This window comes from Crocuta crocuta, unplaced genomic scaffold (genome assembly GCF_008692635.1).
Source record: "Crocuta crocuta isolate KB4526 unplaced genomic scaffold, BGI_CrCroc_1.0 scaffold367, whole genome shotgun sequence".
Classification (NCBI taxonomy): Eukaryota; Metazoa; Chordata; class Mammalia; order Carnivora; family Hyaenidae; genus Crocuta; species Crocuta crocuta.
In genome coordinates, this window is record NW_027527936.1 from 3,694,930 (window position 1) to 3,716,252 (window position 21,323).

The window sequence follows — 21,323 nt, forward strand, 5'->3', positions numbered from 1 at the left end:
TTTTCAAGAGAAGCTGGAAATGTAAATTTTTATGTGAAATCTCTTGACTTACAAATGTTAACAAATTCAAAAATTTTCATACACTTTGTGGGCTAAATATAACAGCTGAGAACCTCCAGATTGCAATATCTGCTGGAGGGGACGGAAGTTCAGAATTAGGAGAATTCTAAGTCAAAAGATTAGGCAAATTTCCCTTCTTGTCTAGTCCTAAAAAAAAAGTTACTAAATAAGAGGTTCAGAATACTAAGGACAGAAACCAAAAGAGGTTTTAAAAACCAGCTCCTTTTAATTTTCTTCTCAGTATAATAATTAGGTAATAAATAATGATTACCTTTATTGATTTCTTAGCCCACTGCTGATGGGGTTTCTTTCTTGCTTTCATTTAAAAAAAAAAAAAAATCCGAACAGTCAAGTACCCTCCATTCAGAGGAGCAAAGGAGATTTGCCTATGGTCAGCCTCCATGACTACCGGGGTCCATGTTTCCCTAGAGTGGATATGACATACCTTCCGTTCCCCTGCCCCTTTTCTTAGGTAATAGGTTTCTTAAAATATGTTACATACTATACAACTCACCCATTGAAAGTATAGAATTAAATGGATTTTAGTGTATTTACAGAGTATGCACACATCACCACAGTTAATTTTCTAATATCTTCATTATTTTAGGAAGAAACCCTGTACCCACTTTCAGTCATGCTCCATTTCCCCCCAATCATCACCTGCCCTAGGCAGCCACTCATCTGCTCTCTATCATGATAGATCTGCCTATTTGGGGCATTTCATATAAATGGACTCATACAGTATGTGGTCTTTTGTGACTGGCTTTCACTTTGCATAAGGATTCATGGTTCATCCATGTCGAAGCATGTAACAATACTTCATCCCTTTTTATGGTGAAATGATATTGCATTATGTGGTTATTCCACATTTTATTTGTTCATTTATCAGTTGATAGACATTTAGGTTGCTTCCACTGTTCGGCTATAATGAACAACACTGCTATAAACATTCATGTTCAAGTTTTTATGTGGACATAAAATTCTATTGGGTATGTATATACCTCGTAGTAGAATTGCTGAGTCCTACAGTAACTCTATATTTAACCTGCTGAGGGGGTGCCTGGCTGGCTCAGTTGGTAGAGCATGTGACTCTTGATCCTAGAGTCTCTTGATATCAGGGTCAAGAATTGAGCCTACATTGGGTGTAGAGATTGCTTAAGTAAATAAATAAAAACTTAAAAAAAAATATGTATATTTTTGAGAGGAGAGAGACAGGGTGTGAGCAGGGGAGTAGCAGAGAGAGAGGGGGAGATACAGAATCTGAAGCAGGCTCCAGGCTCTGAACTGTTAGCACAGAGCCTGATGTGGGGCTCAAACTCGTGAACCGCATTATCTGCATTGGCCTGAGCTAAAGTTGGACACTTAACCGACTGAGCCACCATGCACCCCTTTTTATTTTTATTTTATTTGTTTATTTTAATTTAAATCCAAGTTAGTTAACATATAGTACAATAACGATTTCAGGAATAGAATTTAGTGATTCATCACTTACCTATAACACCAGTGCTCATTCCAACTGCCCTCCTTAATATCCATCACCTGTTTAACCTGTGCCCCCCACCCACATCCCTGCCATCAGTCCTCAGTTTGTTCTTTGTGGTTAAGAGTCTCTTATAGTTGTCTCCCTCTCTGTTTTTTTTTTCTCATTTTTTCTTTCCTTTCTATGTTCATCTTTTGTGTTTCTTTAATTCCACATGTGAATGAAATCATATATTTGTCTTTCTCTGATTGACTCATGTAGCTTAGCATATTATACTCTCCATCCAAGTTGTTGCAAATGGCAAGATTTGTCATTTCATTCTTTTTGATTGCTGAGTAATATTCCATTGTGTGTCACATATTATATATTATTATATAAATATTAGGGTGCATGTTCCCCTATGAATCAGCATTTTTGTATCCTTTGGATAAATACCTAGTAGTTTAATTGATGGGTCTTAGGGTACTTCTATTTTTAATTTTTTGAGGATCCTTCATACGGTTTTCCAGAGTGGCTGCACCAGTTTGCATTCCCACCAGCAGTGCAAAAGAGATCCTCTTTCTCTCCATCCTTGCCAATATCTGTTGATTCCTGAGTTGTTAATTTTAGCCTTTTGGACAGATGTGAGGTATGGTTTTGATTTGTATTTCCCTGATGATGAGTGATGTTGAGCATCTTTTCACGGGTCTGTTAGCCATCTGAATGTCTTCTTTGGAAAAGTGTTTATTCATATCTTTTGCCCATTTCTTCACTAGATTATTTGTTTTTTTGGGTGTTGAGTTTGATAAGTTCTTTATAGATTTTGGATATTAACCCTTTATCTGATATGTCATTTGTAAATATATTCTCCCATTCCATCAGTACCTTTTAGTTTTGCTGATTGTTTCCTCGATATGCAGAAGCTTTTTTATCTTGATGAGCTCCCAGTAGTTCATTTTTGCTTTTTGTTTCTTTTGCCTCTGAAGATATGTTGAGTAAGAAGTTGCTGCTGCCAAGGTCAAAGAGGTTCTTGCCTGCTTTCTCCTCTAGGATTTTTTTTGGCTTCCTGTCTTAAGTTTAGGTCTTTCATCCATTTTGAATTTACTTTTGTGTATGGTATAAGAAAGTGGTCCAGGTTCATTCTTCTGCATGTTTTCCCAACACCATTTGCAGAAGAGGCTGGTTTTTTTCCATTGGATATCCTTTTCTGCTTTGTCAAAGATTAGGTGGGCGTACATTTGTGGGTCCATTTTTGGGTTTTCTAAAATTATATTGGATGTTAAAGCAAATCCCAGACATCTTGTCATTTTACCCCTGAATATTTCAGTATACATTTCTAAGATAAGAACTTTTAAAATTATAGCCATCATGTTATTATCTCACATTAACTATAATTACTGAATATCTTCTGATACCTAATCCATACTCAGACGTCTGTAATTATCTTAAATATGCCTTTTCATAGTTGTTATTGATGATGATGTTGTTTTTAAAGTAGGCTCCACACCCAATGTGGGGTTTGAACTCACAATCCTGAGATCAGGAGTCTTATGCTCTACTGATTGAGCCGGCCAGGCACTCCAGGTGTTTGTTGTTGTTGTTGTTGTTGTTTTTGGGACCAGGTTGTTTTAACCTAGGTCCAGACCAGGTCCACACATTTGTTCATTTTGTTTTTTATCCTAAGCTAATTATTTTTGATAAATCTATTTATTTAGAGAAATATATTTTTTCAATTATTTAATGTTTTATTTATTTCTGAGAGACAGAGAGAGATAAAGTGTGGGCAGGAGAGGGGCAGATAGAGAGGGAGACACAGAATCTGAAGCAGGCTCAGGCTCTGAGCTGTCAGCACAGAGCCTGATGTGGGGCTCAAACCCATGAACCACAAGATCACGACCTGAGCCTGAGTCAGACGCTTAACTGACTGACCCACCCAGGTGCCCCTGATAAATTATATTTAGATAAATAATCACAAAATAACATAAAGCAGTACCCAGTAAGGCATTAAGTAGGATATGATAAAATATGAGTCACCTAGGTTTCTAATAGGCTCTTCTTTGGCCCTATTAATAGACCTATGACAAATAGGTTAGAGAACTAGATCAGCTAGATTTGAAGCCCCAGTCCTACCTCAGTAGACTATGTAATCTTGTGCAAGTTAATTTAGTATTTGTTCTTATTGAAGTTATTCAATAAGATAAATCTGCAAATCTGATTACCAAGAAAAATGAATGAGAAAAAAAGCACTCCCTCATTTCCACCACTACTAGATTTCCTATCTCCAGGAGGCATCCAACTTCAATGTTTTAAACTAGTCTGTTTGGTATTTACCTCCAAATCTCAGAGTAACACACTTACATTGCCAGTTCTTAATATCTCTACTTGGGGTATTGTCTATTGACTGTCCACAATGAAGGATGAAGATTTAGTACTCACTGCTTCTCCACCACAGATATGAAGTCCATCATCCCATTCTCCTAATCTAGTTAGAACAGCGTTCAGTCCACACATTAAGACCATGAAAATGCTATTCAAGATAACACGATTACTGTTTTATCACTGCACATTTTGTTTGCTCTGAAGTCCATTAACAGTCTTGCCTTTTGTTTTGCTTAGTTTTGTATGTATTTATCTTTATTTCAATCCTAAACTCTACCTTAGCTGTATGAATCTGTTCTCCATATGTTCAAACACATTAGGTGGTGTATCTGTTCCATTTTGTTGAATAAATCTCTCTGGGAGCCTTCTGGTGGGCACTGTTATGGACTCTTTGCTCTTTATTGCTGCTGCTGGGCTGTGGTCTTGGACTCACCCTCTACCACCATCTTCTTTTGGTATATCTTATTTCATAGTTCCCATTTTTTCCCATTTTTTTCTTCATCTAATGGAACACATCTTCTAATAATTTCTTGAGAAAGGTTGCATAAAAGGTAAATTTCTGAGACCTTGTCTGTTTGAAAGTGTGTTTATTCTAATCTCATACTTAATTGATAGTCTGGCTAGGTATAGAATTCTTAGTTAGAAATTATTTTCTCTTAGTGTTTTTTTTTTAATGTTTTTTATTTATTTCTATGAGAGGGAGAGAGAGGGAGAGAGAGAGAGAGCGTAAGCAGGGGAGGGTCAGAGAGAGAGGGAGTCACAGACTGAAACAGGCTCCAGGCTCTGAGCTGGCAGCCAGCACAGAGCCCGACGCGGGGCTCGAACCCACGAACCGTGAGATCACGACCTAAGCGAAAGTCAGACGCTTAACCGACTAAGCCACCCAGGTGCCCCTCCCTCAGTGTTTTGAAATGTTGCCCTACTTCATTCTAGGCTTTCAGTGTTCCTGTTGAGGCGTCTTGCACCATTCTGATTTTTTATTTGCATAAAGCCTGTTCTCTCTGGAAATTTGAGTGTTCTGAAATTTCATGATACTATATCTTGCTGTGGAGGGTTATTTTCATACTGTGCTATACACTCAGAGGTCCCTTCAAGACAAAAAAAAAAAAGACAAGCCTTCTAATTATGGAGTTTTATTGAATTATTTCCTTCAATATTTTCTCTTTTCCATTTTTAAAAAATTTTCTCTTCCTAGTACTCCTATATTCAGATGTCATATCTCATAGGCTGGTCTTCTAATTAAAAAAAAATAAAAAACAAATCAAACTTTCCTTTCCTGTTTTCCATCTCTGATGTTTGCTCTACAGCCTGAGAGATTTCTTCCATTTATTTTTCAATCCTTCTTTTATATCTGCTATCCTGTTTTTAATTTTCAAGAGTATTGATTTTCTTTTTTTTCACTAAATGCACCTTTTTGAAAAATTGACATCTTTTACTTGTTTTATAAATAAAGTGTCTTCTCTCTGAAGATTTTAATGATTTTCCCCCTAAGTTTTCATCTCCCTGTGCATTTTCTGTTTTTCCACACTGTGTTTATTTTTCAATTGTTTTGGTCTCTGTCTTTACATTGGATACTTTCTCCTAATGTCTCGTGATCTCAGCACACACTTAAGAATGTGGTGTCTTGTTTTTAGTATTGTTTTTCTCTCCTGCTTCTTGTGGTACCTGATGCCCTCAGCAACTGAGACTTTGAGGAGTTCTGTGGGGTATTTCGGGTTATATGTCTGCTTTCCCCACTACTAGTATAGTAGTCAGCTTTTAGAGGTTTGCTGAGTCAGTTCTGCATGTTTACCTGCTTTCCAGCTTCAAAATCTTTATTGCTGGTGTCTTCTCTCTTGTTTTCTTTGTCTTTGTGTACATCTGCTTCTTGTTTTAAAATTTTAAGTATTGATTTATTTTTGAGAGAGAGAGAGAGGAGAGAGAGAGAGAGAGAGAGAGAGAGCAAGAGCAAGCAGGGGAGGGGCAGAGAAAGGAGAAGACACAGAATTGGAAGCAAGCTCCAGGCCCTGAGCTGTCAGCACAGAGCCCGATGCAGGGCTCGAACTTGTGAACCATGAGATCATGACCTGAACTGAAGTTGGACATTTAACTGACAGAGCCATCCAGGTGCCCCTGTGTCTTCTGGTTTACAAAAAACAATCTTTTATGTCGCTTTGAGGGGTTTGGAAGGGAGTGGAGGGATGAGTGTACTGTAATTCAGAGTGCAGCAAACTATAGTTTCTGTACCACATCCAGCCCTTCCCTGTTTCCAGGGCACCAGGACTAAAGCTTTCCCGCGCTCCTGAAGTTCCAGACCTCACACTCATCTCACTCAGTTTCAGCACATGCCTAGTTGTGTTCTCACTCCAGCTTCTTCTGTTGCACACACAGGTGTCTGTAAGCAGTGCCACCCAGCTTCCCATCCCCCACCCTCCTAGAGGCAGTGAGTCGTAGAATCCAGCTACTCCCAGACTTCCTGGTCTCCCTGTGGGTGCTGATGCCCCAGGGGGTGTCCTGCCCCAGATCCTCAGCCAAGCACCTTTTGTTTCCTGGATGATATAGCACTTTCTTCCTCAATTTCATGGTGACTTACTTTTTAAAAATAGTCTTTGATGTGTCAAGGCCTTTTTTCAAAGTTTAAGTAGATTGTATTGACAAGTTCCCTTGCAGTCACATGCATTTTTACCTCCTGAAAGAAACCCTACTATATTAATTAGGCCTGATTTTAGCTTCCTGAAACCACACACGCCTTACTTTCAATGCTCCAGTGCTTCTCCTAAGCTGCACGCACCCTACCAGCATAGCCTATCAGATGACCCTATATGGTCCCCTCATGCCAGCTTAAACACTATCTCCTCCACGTTCTTGCTAGGTTCTTCCAGCAAAATCTCTCTGTCTTCCATCTGAACTCCTACAGCAAGTTCTCTATATTCTCCTTCTGATAGTTTATAACTCTTCCATGTAAAGGACGTCATCTTTTCCTGCAGTCTTTTTTTTTTAACTTTTTAAAAAAAGTTTATTTTGAGAGAGAGAGAGAGAACACACATGCACACATATAGATGTGTGCGTGCACAAATGAGGGAGGGGCGGAGAGAGAGAGAGAGAGAGGGAGGGAGAGACTCCCAAGTAGGCTCTGCACTGTTCGTGGGGCTCAAACTCACAAAACTGTGAGATCATGACCTGAGCTGAAGTCAGAAATTTAACCGTCTGAGCCACCCAGGAGCCCCTTCCTGCAGTCTTGACCCAAATATGTTTGATAAATTAATTAAATTAATCTAAGGAGAAACTCCTTGAAATAAGTCTACTATATCAACAGCCTCTACTTATTCACAACGAGTCTGCAATCTGATCATCACACAGAAATTGTTCCCATTGAGGCTGCAGATGCCTTCCCAGGGAATAATTCTGCTCTATCTTTTCATCCATCCCTTTCTTCCACCTCTTTGCCACATTTCAGTATTGCTTTTTGTGACCAGTTCTCACCTCCTCTGGCTCCCCCTGTCCCGCTACTCCTGTGTCTTTAATTATTTCACTGATTTCTCTTCCATGAACCACATTAATGGTTGTGTTTTATTTTTTGTCTTCAGACCTCTTTCTCTGTATCCTCAGGAGTCTCATTCTCAGGTTTTGTTTGGGATCAGGAGGAAATTGAGGGACTAAGACTAGGTTGTTAGAGCCCTCCTGCCAGGATCTAGACAATGGAGAGTCTACAAGAAGAAGAATTACGTGGTCATTAAAGTATTAGTGCTGCTGATAGACCAATAAAGCCCTAAAGTTGAGACTCTTCCATAAAGCTAGATTGGAGAACACAGCTTAGACCCAAAGTCCTAGTGGGGACTTCTGCTTCTCCTGAGAGTCAGCTCCCGTGGGGAAAGTTGTGCTTGGAGCAGGTTCAGCCTGCTGTCAGATCCACATGTTACTGCCAGTCATCGGGAAGCCCAAAACAACAACACCACCACCACCAAAAACCAACCAAAAAAACAGAGTGCCCCAGGGTACTAAAGGGTGAGGACTGGAAGGTAGAGGAAGTGAGCCCACTCACACTATAAATGGCTCTACAATAGCAATGGAAAGGAGAATCTCAATTATAGGATTATAAAGTAAGCGTCAAAGGAATGGAAGAAAAGCTGAACCCTAAAGGTCTAGTGGAAAGGTGGCCCATGGTATAGTCAAATGCCACAGAGAGGGCACTGGAAGAACATTCTGGATTTAAGACTGCTCTTTAAGGCATCTTGTTGCCCTCAGTGGCCAGGCTGTGGCTTTCACTCTGATCTCTGCCATCAGTGTGGGCCCCAGGGCCCAGCGTCAGGTCTGGCCCGTGGCCTCCCAGTCTTTGCTCTTCTTTGTCCTCTTGTGTCTCCCCAAATCTCTGTACTTCCCAGTTCATATCTCCCAAAGATGGACTCCCTCTTCCTCACAGACGGATAACGATTGATCTTTGGATTGGCTGCCCCTGGGTCAGGTACCCACTATGGTCCAGCCATCAATGGCCAGAGGAGGGGCAGGGTCGTGCAGTTGAGATGAAGGTCATTCCCAGTCAAGCATCAGTCACCATCCGTTCGCCCAAGCCACAAATATAGATATAATCCACCTCCTTCCTCCTCCCTCACTCTCGTCCCACCAGTCACTCGTCCTCCAAAGTTTCTCTGTTGTTCAGTATTTAGCATCCATCCTTTTCCCTCTTCCTGTTGCCCCTGCTTTGGTTCAGGCCACCATGTCCTCTCCCCTGGAATGAGCGTTCTCCTCCTTACCGACCTCCCTGCCTTCAGTCTCTCTGCCCTAAGCTGTCTTTCATTCCCTTGCCAGAATAGTCCATTTCGTTCCCACATAGCAGTCAACGTTTATATTTAAAAAATAAATCAGATTATGTTACTCCCCTGGTTTAAGCTATTGAAATACAATGCAGATTCTTTCTGTGGCCTGCTCCATAGGGCCTCCCAAGGATCTCGTTCCCGTCTTCCTCTCTGACCTCATTTCCCACCCTCCTTTTATTTTCCGTGGTCTCCACTCCAGCACCCCTGGCCTTCTCCCTGTTCCTTAAGTGTACTAAGATTGCTGTACTTGCTTTTCCTTTGGCCTGGAGCTCTTTTGTCCCTTCATCTTATCTTGGCTGGTTCCTGTCTTCAGATCTCAGCCCCTGTGTCACCACCTCAGAGAAGCTTTCCTAAAACACGCCATCTGCCCCAGTGCCTGTACTTCACCCTTGGTCACTGTCACATCATTGACTGTTCCTCATACCACGTATCACTGTCAGAAGTTGGTTGGTTTGTTTGTTTACTCCTTTTTTATTTATTCAGTCTTACTGCCTAAAACACAAAGTCCTGGAGAACAGGAACATTACTGTTCTTGGCTTACTGTTGTAGTCCTAAGTCTGGTGTGTAGTAGTTACTTAATAAATATCTGTTGAATTAACAAACAGTGAGTTATCTCCTTCATTACTCTTCTATCCCAGTGTGTTATGCTTAACTTTTTATCCCAAACTTTAGTAAGATCTAATTGACAAATAACATTGTATGAGTTTAAGGTGTACAGTGCGATGGTTTGATACACATATGTATTTGTGAAATGAGGCAAGTTAACATGTCCATTGGCTCACCTACTTACGTGTGTGTGGGTGTGTGTGTGGTGAGAACATTTAAGATCTACCCTTTTAGCAAATATCAAGCACACGGTATGGTATTGGTTAAGTATCAAATGCTTAGCTTTGCATGTGTTTTTATTTCACCTGCTCGCAAGCTATTTGAGGGGACATTTAAAAAAATTCATTCCCTACATCTCTAAGGCTTACACTTGGTAGATAGCAGAAGACAAATGTTGAATCTGTCCTCTGCCAGGTAGTACCTGAATATGTAGCTTGCTCACATCGTTTGAGCTTTGGAAGCCCCTCCAGTGACTGGAAAGAGTGAGCTCCATTCTTCTTCATACCCCTTTTATATTCCTTTTATCCGCTTCAGAAACCAGACACAGGAAACATCTGACCATAATAAAAGATTTCCAGTAAAGTCGAGGTTTCCTTGTTGAACAAAGTCATGCACAGCGATGCTCTGTTGTACCTTGGTCTGGAATTCTATCTGCTTCCTTCTGTAACGCACCACGTGGCTGCCTTGGGCCTGGGAGCCAGGAACAGCTGGAGCCTGGGCTGCTCAAAATAAAAATGACATATTTGTTAGCCTGAGAGGGAGCAGTCTGGATATTCTTGCTCTGTGCCTCGCAAAACAAACTTCTTGATTTGTTGAATAGCGAAGTTTTCCCCTTTCACTGCCACAGCGTAGTTTATGTCTGAAACCATCTTCCATCCTTCAGAATAAACACAAATAACAAATGACCAAACTGATTCTCAAGTCAGTGCCTTTCACATTCAAAGCAAAATCCATCAAAACTCAGGCAACACATGAATATGTCACCAATTTCCTCCTGAATTCCCTGCCCTGTTACTCTGCCCTCCACAGTATAGCCACATGCTCTTGGGAGCATTCCACTAACCACTGGAGGCAATATCTGCAAACACTCTGACTTTTTCTTTTCAGGGGGTCTCTCATCTGCCTATGGCTTCCTCTTTGCATGCCCTTATCATACTTTATTTTTATTTTAGGTGCCAGTCAACTTATCTGTCTTCCTTGGCTGCAAGGCAGAGATTGTCCCTTATTCGGCTCCCTATCTAGTATCTAGCACTGGGCCTGGCACATAATAGGCATTTGATAATATTTGTGGGGGTTGGGAGGGAAAGGGAAGAAAAAAGATAATTAAAAAAAAAAGTCCGGTCTATTTAGGAATTGATGTAGTTGAGCTAGGAATTGATGTCGCAGAGATATACTTAAACGGCACGAATACAAGGATGACCTCAAGGACTCCAGGGAAAAGCTGAACAACTTTTGGGCATGCATGGAAAAATGAAGGCAGTCAGGAATCTTCCATCCTTGTGCTTTGGGACCAGTGAATGGGAGGTTAAAATCCTACAGCTGGATTAGAGAGTTCGTTTTTGGTTTTTTTTTTATCCTGATGATATAAGTAGTACACGTTTACTGTAGAAATTTTGCAAAAGCACAGAGAAAATACATCGCCTGTAATTATTTCACCCAGAGACAGCCACTGTTAACATTTCATCTCGTTTCTTTTAGATTTAGTTATCATCTTTTACTTAACTTATAAAGCCCTTTTTCTTTGTTTAGATTGAAAAGTTTAAAAGAGATTATTTCAGGTCTGCTTGTGAGTACAAAGAAGGTAAATTGCAATTGGAAAAGTACTTGTCAACTGCAGTAAAATTCGAGATGCTGTTTTTATTGTTGCTCATGTGGGCAGTCATCTCCTCAGGAAGCTGGGCCTAATCTCCAGGTGACTGCAGCCTCTAACCTAGAAAGCTCCCTGCCACTTTTCTTATTCTGATTTGTCTGCATGCTTTTATCTTCCTAGGAGGAGGCCACACTTGAACCCCTGATGATTCACTGTCCAGGGACAGTTAGGTCGACTTGAATTGAGTGAGAATCTATATGCAGAATGGATTCCTCCCACCCCACCCCGTCACCCCAGCTTGTGAAATACCACTTAGATAACATCATCTTTGAAAGCAAGCAAGGACATATATTGGTTTATTCCTTGTTTAAGAAGCATATGGACCACTTTCTCTGTGTCTGTCACTGAGCTAGGCATCACAGGCTCAAAATGAATAAACATTCCGTTGTCCTCAGGGAACTTGAAATGTTTAATAAGAGAAAAAGAGAAATAACCAGCGATTGTAATCAATGACAGTAACAGTACAGTCTTGACCTAAAGGAGAAGATGTGCAGAACTGACCAGAGAAGGTGTCAAGAAGTGGAGATGAGGGGCGCCTGGGTGGCTCAGTCAGTTAAGCATCTGACTTCGGCTTAGGTCATGATCTCGTGGTTTGTGGGTTCGAGCCCTGCATCAGGTTCTGTGCTGACAGCTCAAAGCCTGGAGCCTGTTTCAGATTCTGTGTCTCCCTCTCTCTCTGCCCCTCTCCCGCTCATGCTCTGTCTCCCTCTGTCTCAAAAATAAATAAAAAACTATAAAAAAATGTAAAAAGGAGGGGAGATGATTGAACTGGATCTTAATGGAAAAGTGGGAGATTTTTTTTGCCTGCAAACAGGCAGTGAGCACAGTATGTCTGATGTGTGAAGACAAGTCAGTGTATGCTTCTGGGGAAATAAGGATAGTTTGCCATATCTGGAACATAAGCTATATTAAAAATGACAAATGAGAGATAATGAGGGAATGTCAGAGCTTGGACTTTATCTTCTAAGCTGTGAGAAGCCTCTGAAGGAATTTAATTAAGAGCAAAGCCACAGTGAGGCGTACTATTTAGAAAGGTCATCAGTGGTGCAGGGGCACCTGGGGGGCTCAGTCAGTTGGGCATCTGGCTCTTGGTCTCGGCTCAGGTCATGGTCTCATGGTTTGTGGGTTCGTCCCCCATGTTGGGCTCTGTGCTCATGGGTCAGAGCCTGCTTGGGATTCTCTCTCCCTCTCTGTCCGTCCTGCAGTCTCTCTCTCTCTCTCTCTCTCTCTGTGTCAAAATAAATAAATAAACTTAAAAAAAGAAATAAACATCATCAGTAATATAAGGGATGATAGAAGTAGGTCATATCGGAGGCAAGAGTGTGGTTAGGGTCTACTGTAACAGTTCCAGCAAAAGCAGATAGGCAGATATCCAGAAAGGCAAATTTACAGAGACAGAAAATAAATCAGTGGTTGCCTGGGGCTGGCGGTGGGAGCAGGGCGGGACCATCAGTGGGCATGAGGGATCTTTTAGGAATGATGGAAATGTCACAAAATTGCGTGTGGTGATGGTTACACACTTCTGCAAATTTTCTAAAAATCATTCAACTGTACACTCACTTTAAATGAGTGAATTTTATAGTATGTAAATTATACCTCAATAAAGCTTCTTTAAAAAAGAGAGAGCAATAAGGGGCCCTCTTCTAGAAGGGCAGTGGCACTGAGAGAAGACACATATGTGAAATGTTGATAAAGAAGTAGAAGTTGTAAGAGTGAGACCTTAATTTGCTCTCCTATGAGATAGGATGGTCGCCTATCTGATCAGTCAGGTGTTCTAATTGTGTTTCTTCATCTTTGGGAGAAAACGTCAGCCCTACCTTCTACTTGCTAGGGTTCACAGCATACGGATCTGCACTTGACAGTACAGAGTGTCTGCCTCTGGACCCTTATCAAAAACCATATCTACCAGCTCTGTGCCCCCTTGTCCTTTGTAAACACATGGTAAAGACGTGGTATTTATGAAGGATCTGTGACCCATTTATTTCTCTAGGCGCTGTTACTCAGCAAATGTGTAAATTTTTGCTTTAGTAGAGAGAGAGAGAGAGAGAGAGAGAGTCCCATGCAGGCTCCATGCTCAGCGTGGAGCCCGACATGGGGCTTGATCCCACAACCCTGGGATTGTGACCTGAGCTGAAATTAAGAGTCGGACACCCAACCGACCGAGGCACCGAGGTGCCCTTCAGCAAATGGTCACTGCCAGGTGTTCTGGTAATGTAGCAGGGAACAAAGCAGGTACAGTAGCTGCCTTTATGAGCCGATAGTCCAGCAGTGGGGACACATGTTACTTACAGTTATGATAATGATTTATCATGTGTTGCGTTTCCTTGTGCAATAAGAGAAAATGACGTCAACCTGAGGTCAGAAGGATACTGCTGGGGTGGGCGTGTGACTATAGACCCTAGTCCTATATACATCCAGCTGGCTTTCCTTGGTGGTGAGTGAGCCTTTTGAATATGAGCCCTTTTGAGTCTGGGGTTTGTGGGGTAATCTTGGGCCTTATCTCAGTGTTCCTTATAATAGATTTTGTTGAATTATACATTGGCTTTATTCCATCATTTTGTATGAGCTCGTGTTATAAGAAATAGTCATGGAAGCTTCACGCTTACTTACTACAGACCTGTTGTAGAAGTTACAGCCTCCAATATCACATATGGCCCCTCTTTTATAATCAGGACCCACAAGAGAAATTTCTTCCTGATGACTGTTTCGGATTTGCTTTTATATTTTGGTCTTTCAGTCACCCTAAAACACCCTGCAGCATCGTGCTTCAGGTCTCCAGAGGGTGTTCTCTCTGCCTGGAATGCCACATCCCATTCTGGTGGGGCTTAACCCTTACTTGGACCTAGCTGTTACTCCAAGTGTCCCTTCTTCAGGGAGGATTTCCCTAGCCAGCACCCAGTCCCCTTCCAAATTCAGTCTGATTCTTTTTTTAATATGGTTTATTGTCAGGTTGGTTTCCATATAACACCCAGCGCTCATCCCAACAAGTGCTCTCCTTCATGCCCATCACCCATCTTCCCTTCTCCCCCACCCCTATCAACCCTCAGTTCTCAGTATGTAAGTGTCTCTTGTGGTTTGCTTACCTCCCTCTCCTTAACTGTTTTTTCCCCTTCCCCTCCCTATGGCCCTCTGTTAAGCTTCTCCTGTTCTACATATGAGTGAAAACATATGGTATCTGTCCTTCTCTGCCTGACTTATTTTCCTCAGCATAACACCCTCTGTGCTAAGTGCTTCAGGTCAGGTGTGTCTGTCTTCTCATACCAGTTCCAGGAAGCAAGTNCTCAGTTCTGGTTCTTAATAGAGATGTTCAAAGCACTCTTTTTCACTCAGGCAGTTTTTTTGTCAGATGATTTGTTGTTTAGTAACTTGTTGTTGCTGTTGTTGTCATCTCTTAGACTGATGGCAGGAGAGCCGTGAGAGCAGAGACCACGCCTTTTTGTTTGTGGCTGTATCTCAAAGTCATAGCATAGTGTCGTGCTCAATAAATATTTGCTGACCAGTCGAATGAATGGACACACTGTGGGTACTAAATCTTGTGACTGTTCATTTTATCCTTTCCTTTGGCAGTTTGGGAGCTCAGGCCCTCTTGATTCCCCCTGTGGCATACGTACTGGTTCCTCATGGCATGCATTTTGTGCACTAACATTCCTTGGACCGTGTAATATTATTCCTCTCCTGACTTCTTCATTTTTAAAAAATTCCAGCATGTCCTGTAAATTCCTGTAGGCTACTCTAAGCCCTTCTGGGGACGAAATAACAAACAATTGGGTACATGAGTAGGAAAAGAAAGGGAGAAGTCAAAGGGAAATGTTAGTGCCTTTAACCAGCTGCAGGAAAGTTTTCTTTTGCATTGTTTTAATTTTATTTTCATTGTAGGAAGGGGGAAAAAGTGTTTGTCCTCTAATTTGGCAGGAAATGCCTCTGAAGAATTTGGGGACTGTCTCTGCCCTGAGACGTCCCTCCCAGTGGCAGGAGGCTAGGGGGCTGGGCTCAGCAGGGCCTCCTGGCCCAGTGGTCAGGTGGTCGGGTGGGCATGGGTCTGTGAAGGCTGTCCACGCAGCTGAGTTCCAATCCAGTTGACTTTCCCTCGTGGGGGAGGGTTTGGGCAGAGTCAATGGGCGCTTGTTGTGTTTTTTTTTTTTTAATCCTAGCAAGGAGAAAGAAATGAACTTGTCCTCTTGTGTTGCAGATTCAGTGGTTCTTTCCTTTGACTCCGCTGGACAAACACTAGGCTCAGGTACCAATCCCTCCCCCTCTATCCTTTCTGCACTCAGCACTTGGGCCGCATTTGGAGTGGAGCCTGGTGAAGTGGTGGTGGGGGTGGGGGTCTCTGGGGAGGGTGGTGGGGTATCATAGCATTGTGGGAAAGTCTTACGAAGCTTTTCTGGGGACTCGTGGTCCAGGAAGTGAGATGCAGCATCCAGAAGACCCTGCCAGTTGCTTAAAAAGTTTGCAGTAGATGCTCCTTCCTCATTCAAATCTATCCGGGTCCCTAGAAAAGGAATCTGTTTTCTGAGCACAGATTGTGGCCTAGAGGGCGGGGCAGAGGGCATCACGAGGCGCCACACTCTGGGTACGTTGGAGTAGGTCATTATCAGGCTCTCCAGGACTGAGGAGAGTGTCCCAGCTTCCTGACAACATACGCTGTTGCACGTTTGCATGCATATCCCACGTACTCCAATACACACCTCCTCCGGGGTGTGCGCTTTACTATGCACTTGTGCCAACTCACGTGCGGGCAAACATACTGCCTCTATTCCCCGTGTTGACGTGGGAGACATGCAGATGGACATACAAATCACCTTTGACACCAATTCACTCGGGCTCAGTGGAGCTTGGCAGTGAGCAGAAAGAGACGTCACTTTGATTCTTCATCTTGGCTGACATCACGTTCATATGGGAGCCCCAGGACTACTTTCCTTTGTGAGAAGAGCCTCTCTGGGCATCATGCCTGCATGTGTAGTTGGAGACAGTGGGTGCTGCCTGCGAAGCACGGGGAGACTTGGCTGGCCTGCCGAGGGCAGTTAATTTAATCCGTTTAGCTGTCCTTGAATGCAGCCAATTGGAGTTTCACAGAGCAGCCCTGAGGCTCCAGGAGCTGTGGCAATGTGGGGAACGGGGAGGTGAGTTCAGAGACTATAATCACAGCTACCACTGCTTACTAAGGGTCTACTATGTGCCAACACTGTGGTAGGTGCTTTTTACACATGTGCGAGGTGGATGGTGTATCTTCGATTACAGAGAAAAGAAACTAATGCTCCCAAAGATAAAGTAACCTGTCCGGGGCCACTCATACCTGTCCACCTCTAGAGCTCGCACTCTCTCCCTTGTTATCTTGCTGTCATAAACCTTGTATGCTTGAGATACACTCCACTCAAATGCTGAGAAAAGAAAGATCGCTTTAAGATAGAGTGGACAGACAGAGAGTTCTTAAATAGACACAAAAGTTGTATCTGCTGCTCTAGGAAAAGACTGATCACTTTTATTATACTAAAGTTAAGAACTTCTCATTAACCTAGAAATCACCATTAAGAGAATGAAAAGGCGATCCACAGTGAAAAATGATATTTCTAACATGAACAGCCAACCAAGGGCATGTATCCAGAATAGAGTTAGAGAAATCAGCAGGAGTAAAGAAACAATTCAGTATCGAAACAAGCAAAAAGCCTGAATAAGCACTCCACAAAAGAGGAAATCCAAATGGCCGATAAACTTATGAAAAGGTGTTTGATTACATCGCTACCTAGGAAAAGGCAAATCAGGATTACCTTGAGATACCACTGCACATCTACCAAAATGGCAAAACTTGAAAATCTCGCTATTCAAGTACTGGTGAGGATGTGGTACAGTGGGAACTCTGAGTCTTCTCTGGTCAGAGGGTACGTTGGTCACAACCCCTTTAGTAACGACTATGTAGTATCTAGCACAATTTGAATATACATATACCTCATGAGCTGGCGCTTCTCCTCGTAGCTGTATTCCCTACAGAAATGGATGCTTCTATATGGACCAGAATATATGTACAAGATACATGTACAAGACTCTCTCTCTCATTGGATGCAGCTAAAGGTCTGGACAGGTACATTTAGCAGCTATTTGAGGACTCTGAAATATAAATAATAGCAGAACTATTGGAGGAAGAGATCAGAATTAAAAGTACTACCACACTGGCAGTGAATTTCTCATTTTTCCCTCTGGTACCCCATGCAAGGCCCCAAACCCAGCATTCCCTTCAGGGCACAGCCAGAGAGAATTCTAGAAGACCTCTAGCTATGGCTCTGGGGCTGGAAAGGAGTTCTGAGGCTCAGACAGAGGGGGAAATCCCAAGGGTTGGGATTCCCTTGGGATTCCTTCCTTCTCCCTCGTGCCTTCGACCCCAGGCAGCCCCACGGTAGTGGTGGTGCTACTGCCTATGGCAGCAGGGGAGTTGCCGAGCACCTAAAACTGAAAAAGGGAAACCTCCCTCTCTGATCAGAGGAGCTGTAATCCCAGGATAGTTGGGGGTGTGGGGGATCTGTTGCTTTTTTTCCTCTGCCTTCCTGCTGGTTGGCCCCAGATCTGGGTACAGTTCAGGAAATGTGAGGCAGAATGTGGTAACTAAGATCTCAGCTTTCTGGCCAGAGGACCGAGAAGGGGAGGCCCAATAAACTGGAAAGCACCAGGAGAGAACAGGGAAGAACTCAGGAAAGTAACCCCAAAAAGTTGTTTATGAGCAGCTAACCCCTGAGCTGTGCCACACGTATCTGATTCTAACCAACATACCAAAGACTTTGAGAACTGATCCAAGGGATAGACCACTGACTGAGTCCTAGACTGGACACTGGGTGGCGCCCACAGAGGACACACCTGAGGAGGCTTTGGAAATGGAACTGGCATTGAAATCATAACCCACAGAAGGCTGGTCAGAACTTGCCACCTAAATCCAACCTCGTTGAGAGTCTGGTAAAACAAAAATGTCTACATTCTCCACTGGATCTAAACAAGACCTAAAGTTTCATAACCTCGTATTCAAAATATCCAGGGTAGAATCCAGAATTAATCATCACGTGAAGGACCAGGAATATCTCAGCACAGATGTTGGAATAACCTGACACTTCCTTTAAAGCAGCTGTTATGAAAATGCTCCCCAAAATGAAGGCAAATGGTATTGATGCAAAAAAGAAATTCTTAGCCCCCACCGCCCACCCCCGAAAGGAAATAAAATAGAACCCAATGGAGATATAAGGGGAAAAAATACAATAATTGACATTTTAAAAACTGAGTGGGCTCAATAACAAAATGGAGATGAAGAAGAAAGAATTAATGACCTTGAAAGGAAAGCAGTAGAAGTTACCCAATATGAACAATAAGAAAGAGTTAAAAAGTTGAGCAGAGCCTCAGTGGCTTGTTGGACAATACCAGAGAGTTTATCACCTGTCCTTGGAGTCCCAGAAGAAGAAAGTGTAGTGCAGAAGAGATAGTCAAAGAAATAATGGCTAAAACTCCCCAGATTTGGTGCCCACCTGGGATTTATCCTAGAAATGGAAGGCTGAGTCAGCATTCAAAAGTCACTCAATGTAGTCCACCATATTCACTCTCTAAAGAAGGGGAACTGCATGGTCATGTCAATTGGTGAAGAAAAAGCATCTGACAAAGATTCAGCATTTATCAATTTGTGACAAAAACTCTCAGCATGCTTAGAAGGGAACTTCTTCAACCGGATGTAGGGACATCTCCAAAGAGCCTACGGCAAACATCATGCTTCCTGGTAAAAAACTATTATCGCCCGGAGATCAGGAGCCACTCCTGAAAGTCCTAGCCAGTGTGGCAAGGCAGGAAAAAGAGACAAGAATATAGATTGGAAAGGAAGGAATAAAACTGGCTCTCTTCATAGGTGATGTGATTGCCTACATAGAGAATCTCAAGGAATCTACAAAAAAAACTCCTAGAACTAATAATTGAGTTTAGCAAGATGATAAGATAAAGATCAAAACAGAAAAAAATTATATTTCTATATGTTAGCAATGAATAATTGAAAGTAAAAAATTAGGGGCACATGGGTGACTTAGTGTATTGAGCATCTGACTCTAGATTTTGGCTCAGGTCACGAGCCGGGGGATAGAGCCCTGTGTTGGGCTTTGTGCTGAGTGTGGAGCCTACATAAGATTTTATCTCCTTCCCCCCCCACTTATATGCATCCACTCTCAAATAAAAGTAAAAATATATAAATAAAAAATAAAAAATATTAGCAGTAGCTCTCCCCCCCAAACCAAAATATATATAAATCTAATGGAATATGTGTGGGATCTGTGTGCTCACAGCTGTTCCTCTCCCATTTTTTCGTCTCCATCTGCCCAAGTGTTCAAGCCACAGACCCGGAAACCACTTTGGTTGTTGCCCCTCCTCTCCCTTGCTCACTTTTTCTGTCTTCACGATATGTCCTTGTCCAGCTTTTTTCAGCAGCTCTGTCCAAGGTACCATCTTCTCTCCCCTGGATAAGGAAACATCTACTGGTCTCTCTGTTCATCTGTTGCTTCCTGCTAGTTCATTCTCCACATTGTAGCCAGAGAGGTCTTTTAAAATGTATGTCAGATCATATCTTGTTCGCATCGAAAACTCCCATTGACTTCATGGACTTAAAATAAAACTCAAACTCCATGACCTATAGGGTCTGACTTGCTAGCTCTTACTCAAGAAAATTCTTAGTTGAATTTTCTCGATGCTTAGTCCATTTTGTCCCTCTCTGCCCTCGAGCCATATTGGCATTCCTGCTAGTCCATGAATATGCCAGGCCCCTTCCTCCTCCAGGGCCTTTGTCTCCTCTACCTAGAATGCTCTACTTCTGCTTCACGTGACTGTCCAAGGTCTGTGTTCAAATGTCATCTCTGCAGAAAGGCCTTCCTGGACCACTGCATCTAAATAGTCTACTCTCTTGACACCCAGTCCTTCTCTAAGGGACTTTGTCTTTATTTCTTCTTAGCACTCATCCTTCCTTCAAATTTTCTGCTATTTATTACTTGCATACTGTCAGTCTACCCCAGTAGAATTTGGCCAGAGACCTTGCCTGTCTTGTTTATCACTGTGTATCCTTGGTACTTAGAACAGTACCTGGCACATAATAGGTGCTCAGCAAATATTTGTTGAATGAAACATAGAAAAATAGAAACCGTAATGTCCATCACGCAACACATACTTAAGGATTACATAAACAGTGGCATATCCATGTGGTGAAATACTATGCGGCCATTAAAAATGACATAGTTTTATTTTTATTGACACAGAAGATGTGGAGGATATTGTTGAGTGAACAAAACAGGAACAAAGAGCATGTGTGTTGAGGCCATGTGTAAGTAAAATTATATATGCTTGTTCACACATGTATTTATGGAAAGAGAGATTTCTGAGAAGATGTTCACCAAAACGTTTACAGCAATTAACTTTAGGAAATGGGAATTTCAAATGGTGCTTATTTCATTCCTTAAAAATCCAAATGTAGGGGCACCTGGGTGGCTTGGTTGGTTGGGCATCCGACTTCGGCTCAGGTCACGATCTCACGGTTTGTGGGTTCAAGCCCTGCATCGGGCTCTGTGCTGACAGCTCAGCTTCAGAGTCTATATCTCTTCTCTCTCTCTGCCCCTCCTCCACTTGTGCGCTCACTCTCTTTCTCTCTCTCTCTCTCTCAAAAATAAATAAACTAAACTAAAATAAAAATCCAAATGTAAAAACTTTATATGGTAAGCATGTGTTAATCCTACAACTGGGAAAAAATAAAATTATTTTTGTTTAGAGAGAGGGATTCTGTCTTATTTTATATAATAATTGCTTGGTGATTATTTGTACTTCTGTACCCTCCTAGGTGGTAAGCTCCAGGAAGGTTAAGATACAGACTGCATAGTGTGAGCCATTTTTTTCTCTTTCCTGCCCTAGCTACTCTTTTGACATGTTTTCCACCAAAATTCTCCTGCAGCCTCACGCGAGCTGCCCTGGCATGGTCTGGACATGCTTGCTATCATGAATAGAATTGAATTCACTGCATGCCCTGCTCTGGACACTGGACATTGCTCTTTCCCCAGGACAGAGGGGAAATGGGTACGTGCCCCCTTCGCCTGCACTGGCTGGCTGGTGCTTCTAGCTTCCAGGGGAGGTTCCACTTTCTGTTGGCCCCAGGTGCATCACA

At 42.4% G+C, this 21,323-nt stretch overlaps 1 protein-coding gene across 4 annotated transcripts in view; it reads left to right on the plus strand.

The window, feature by feature from the left end:
- Nucleotides 1-21,323, plus strand: part of ST3GAL3 (ST3 beta-galactoside alpha-2,3-sialyltransferase 3) — a 168,554-nt gene that overhangs the window by 39,457 nt on the left and 107,774 nt on the right. For 2 of the 4 annotated variants that reach the window (XM_077752047.1, XM_077752045.1), the window contains exon 2: nt 15,357-15,404. The exons of the other annotated variants lie outside the window; for them this stretch is intronic. In XM_077752047.1, the coding sequence (XP_077608173.1) occupies nt 15,357-15,404 (48 nt within the window). The remainder of the gene's footprint in view (nt 1-15,356; nt 15,405-21,323) is intronic. 4 annotated transcript variants of the gene reach the window in all.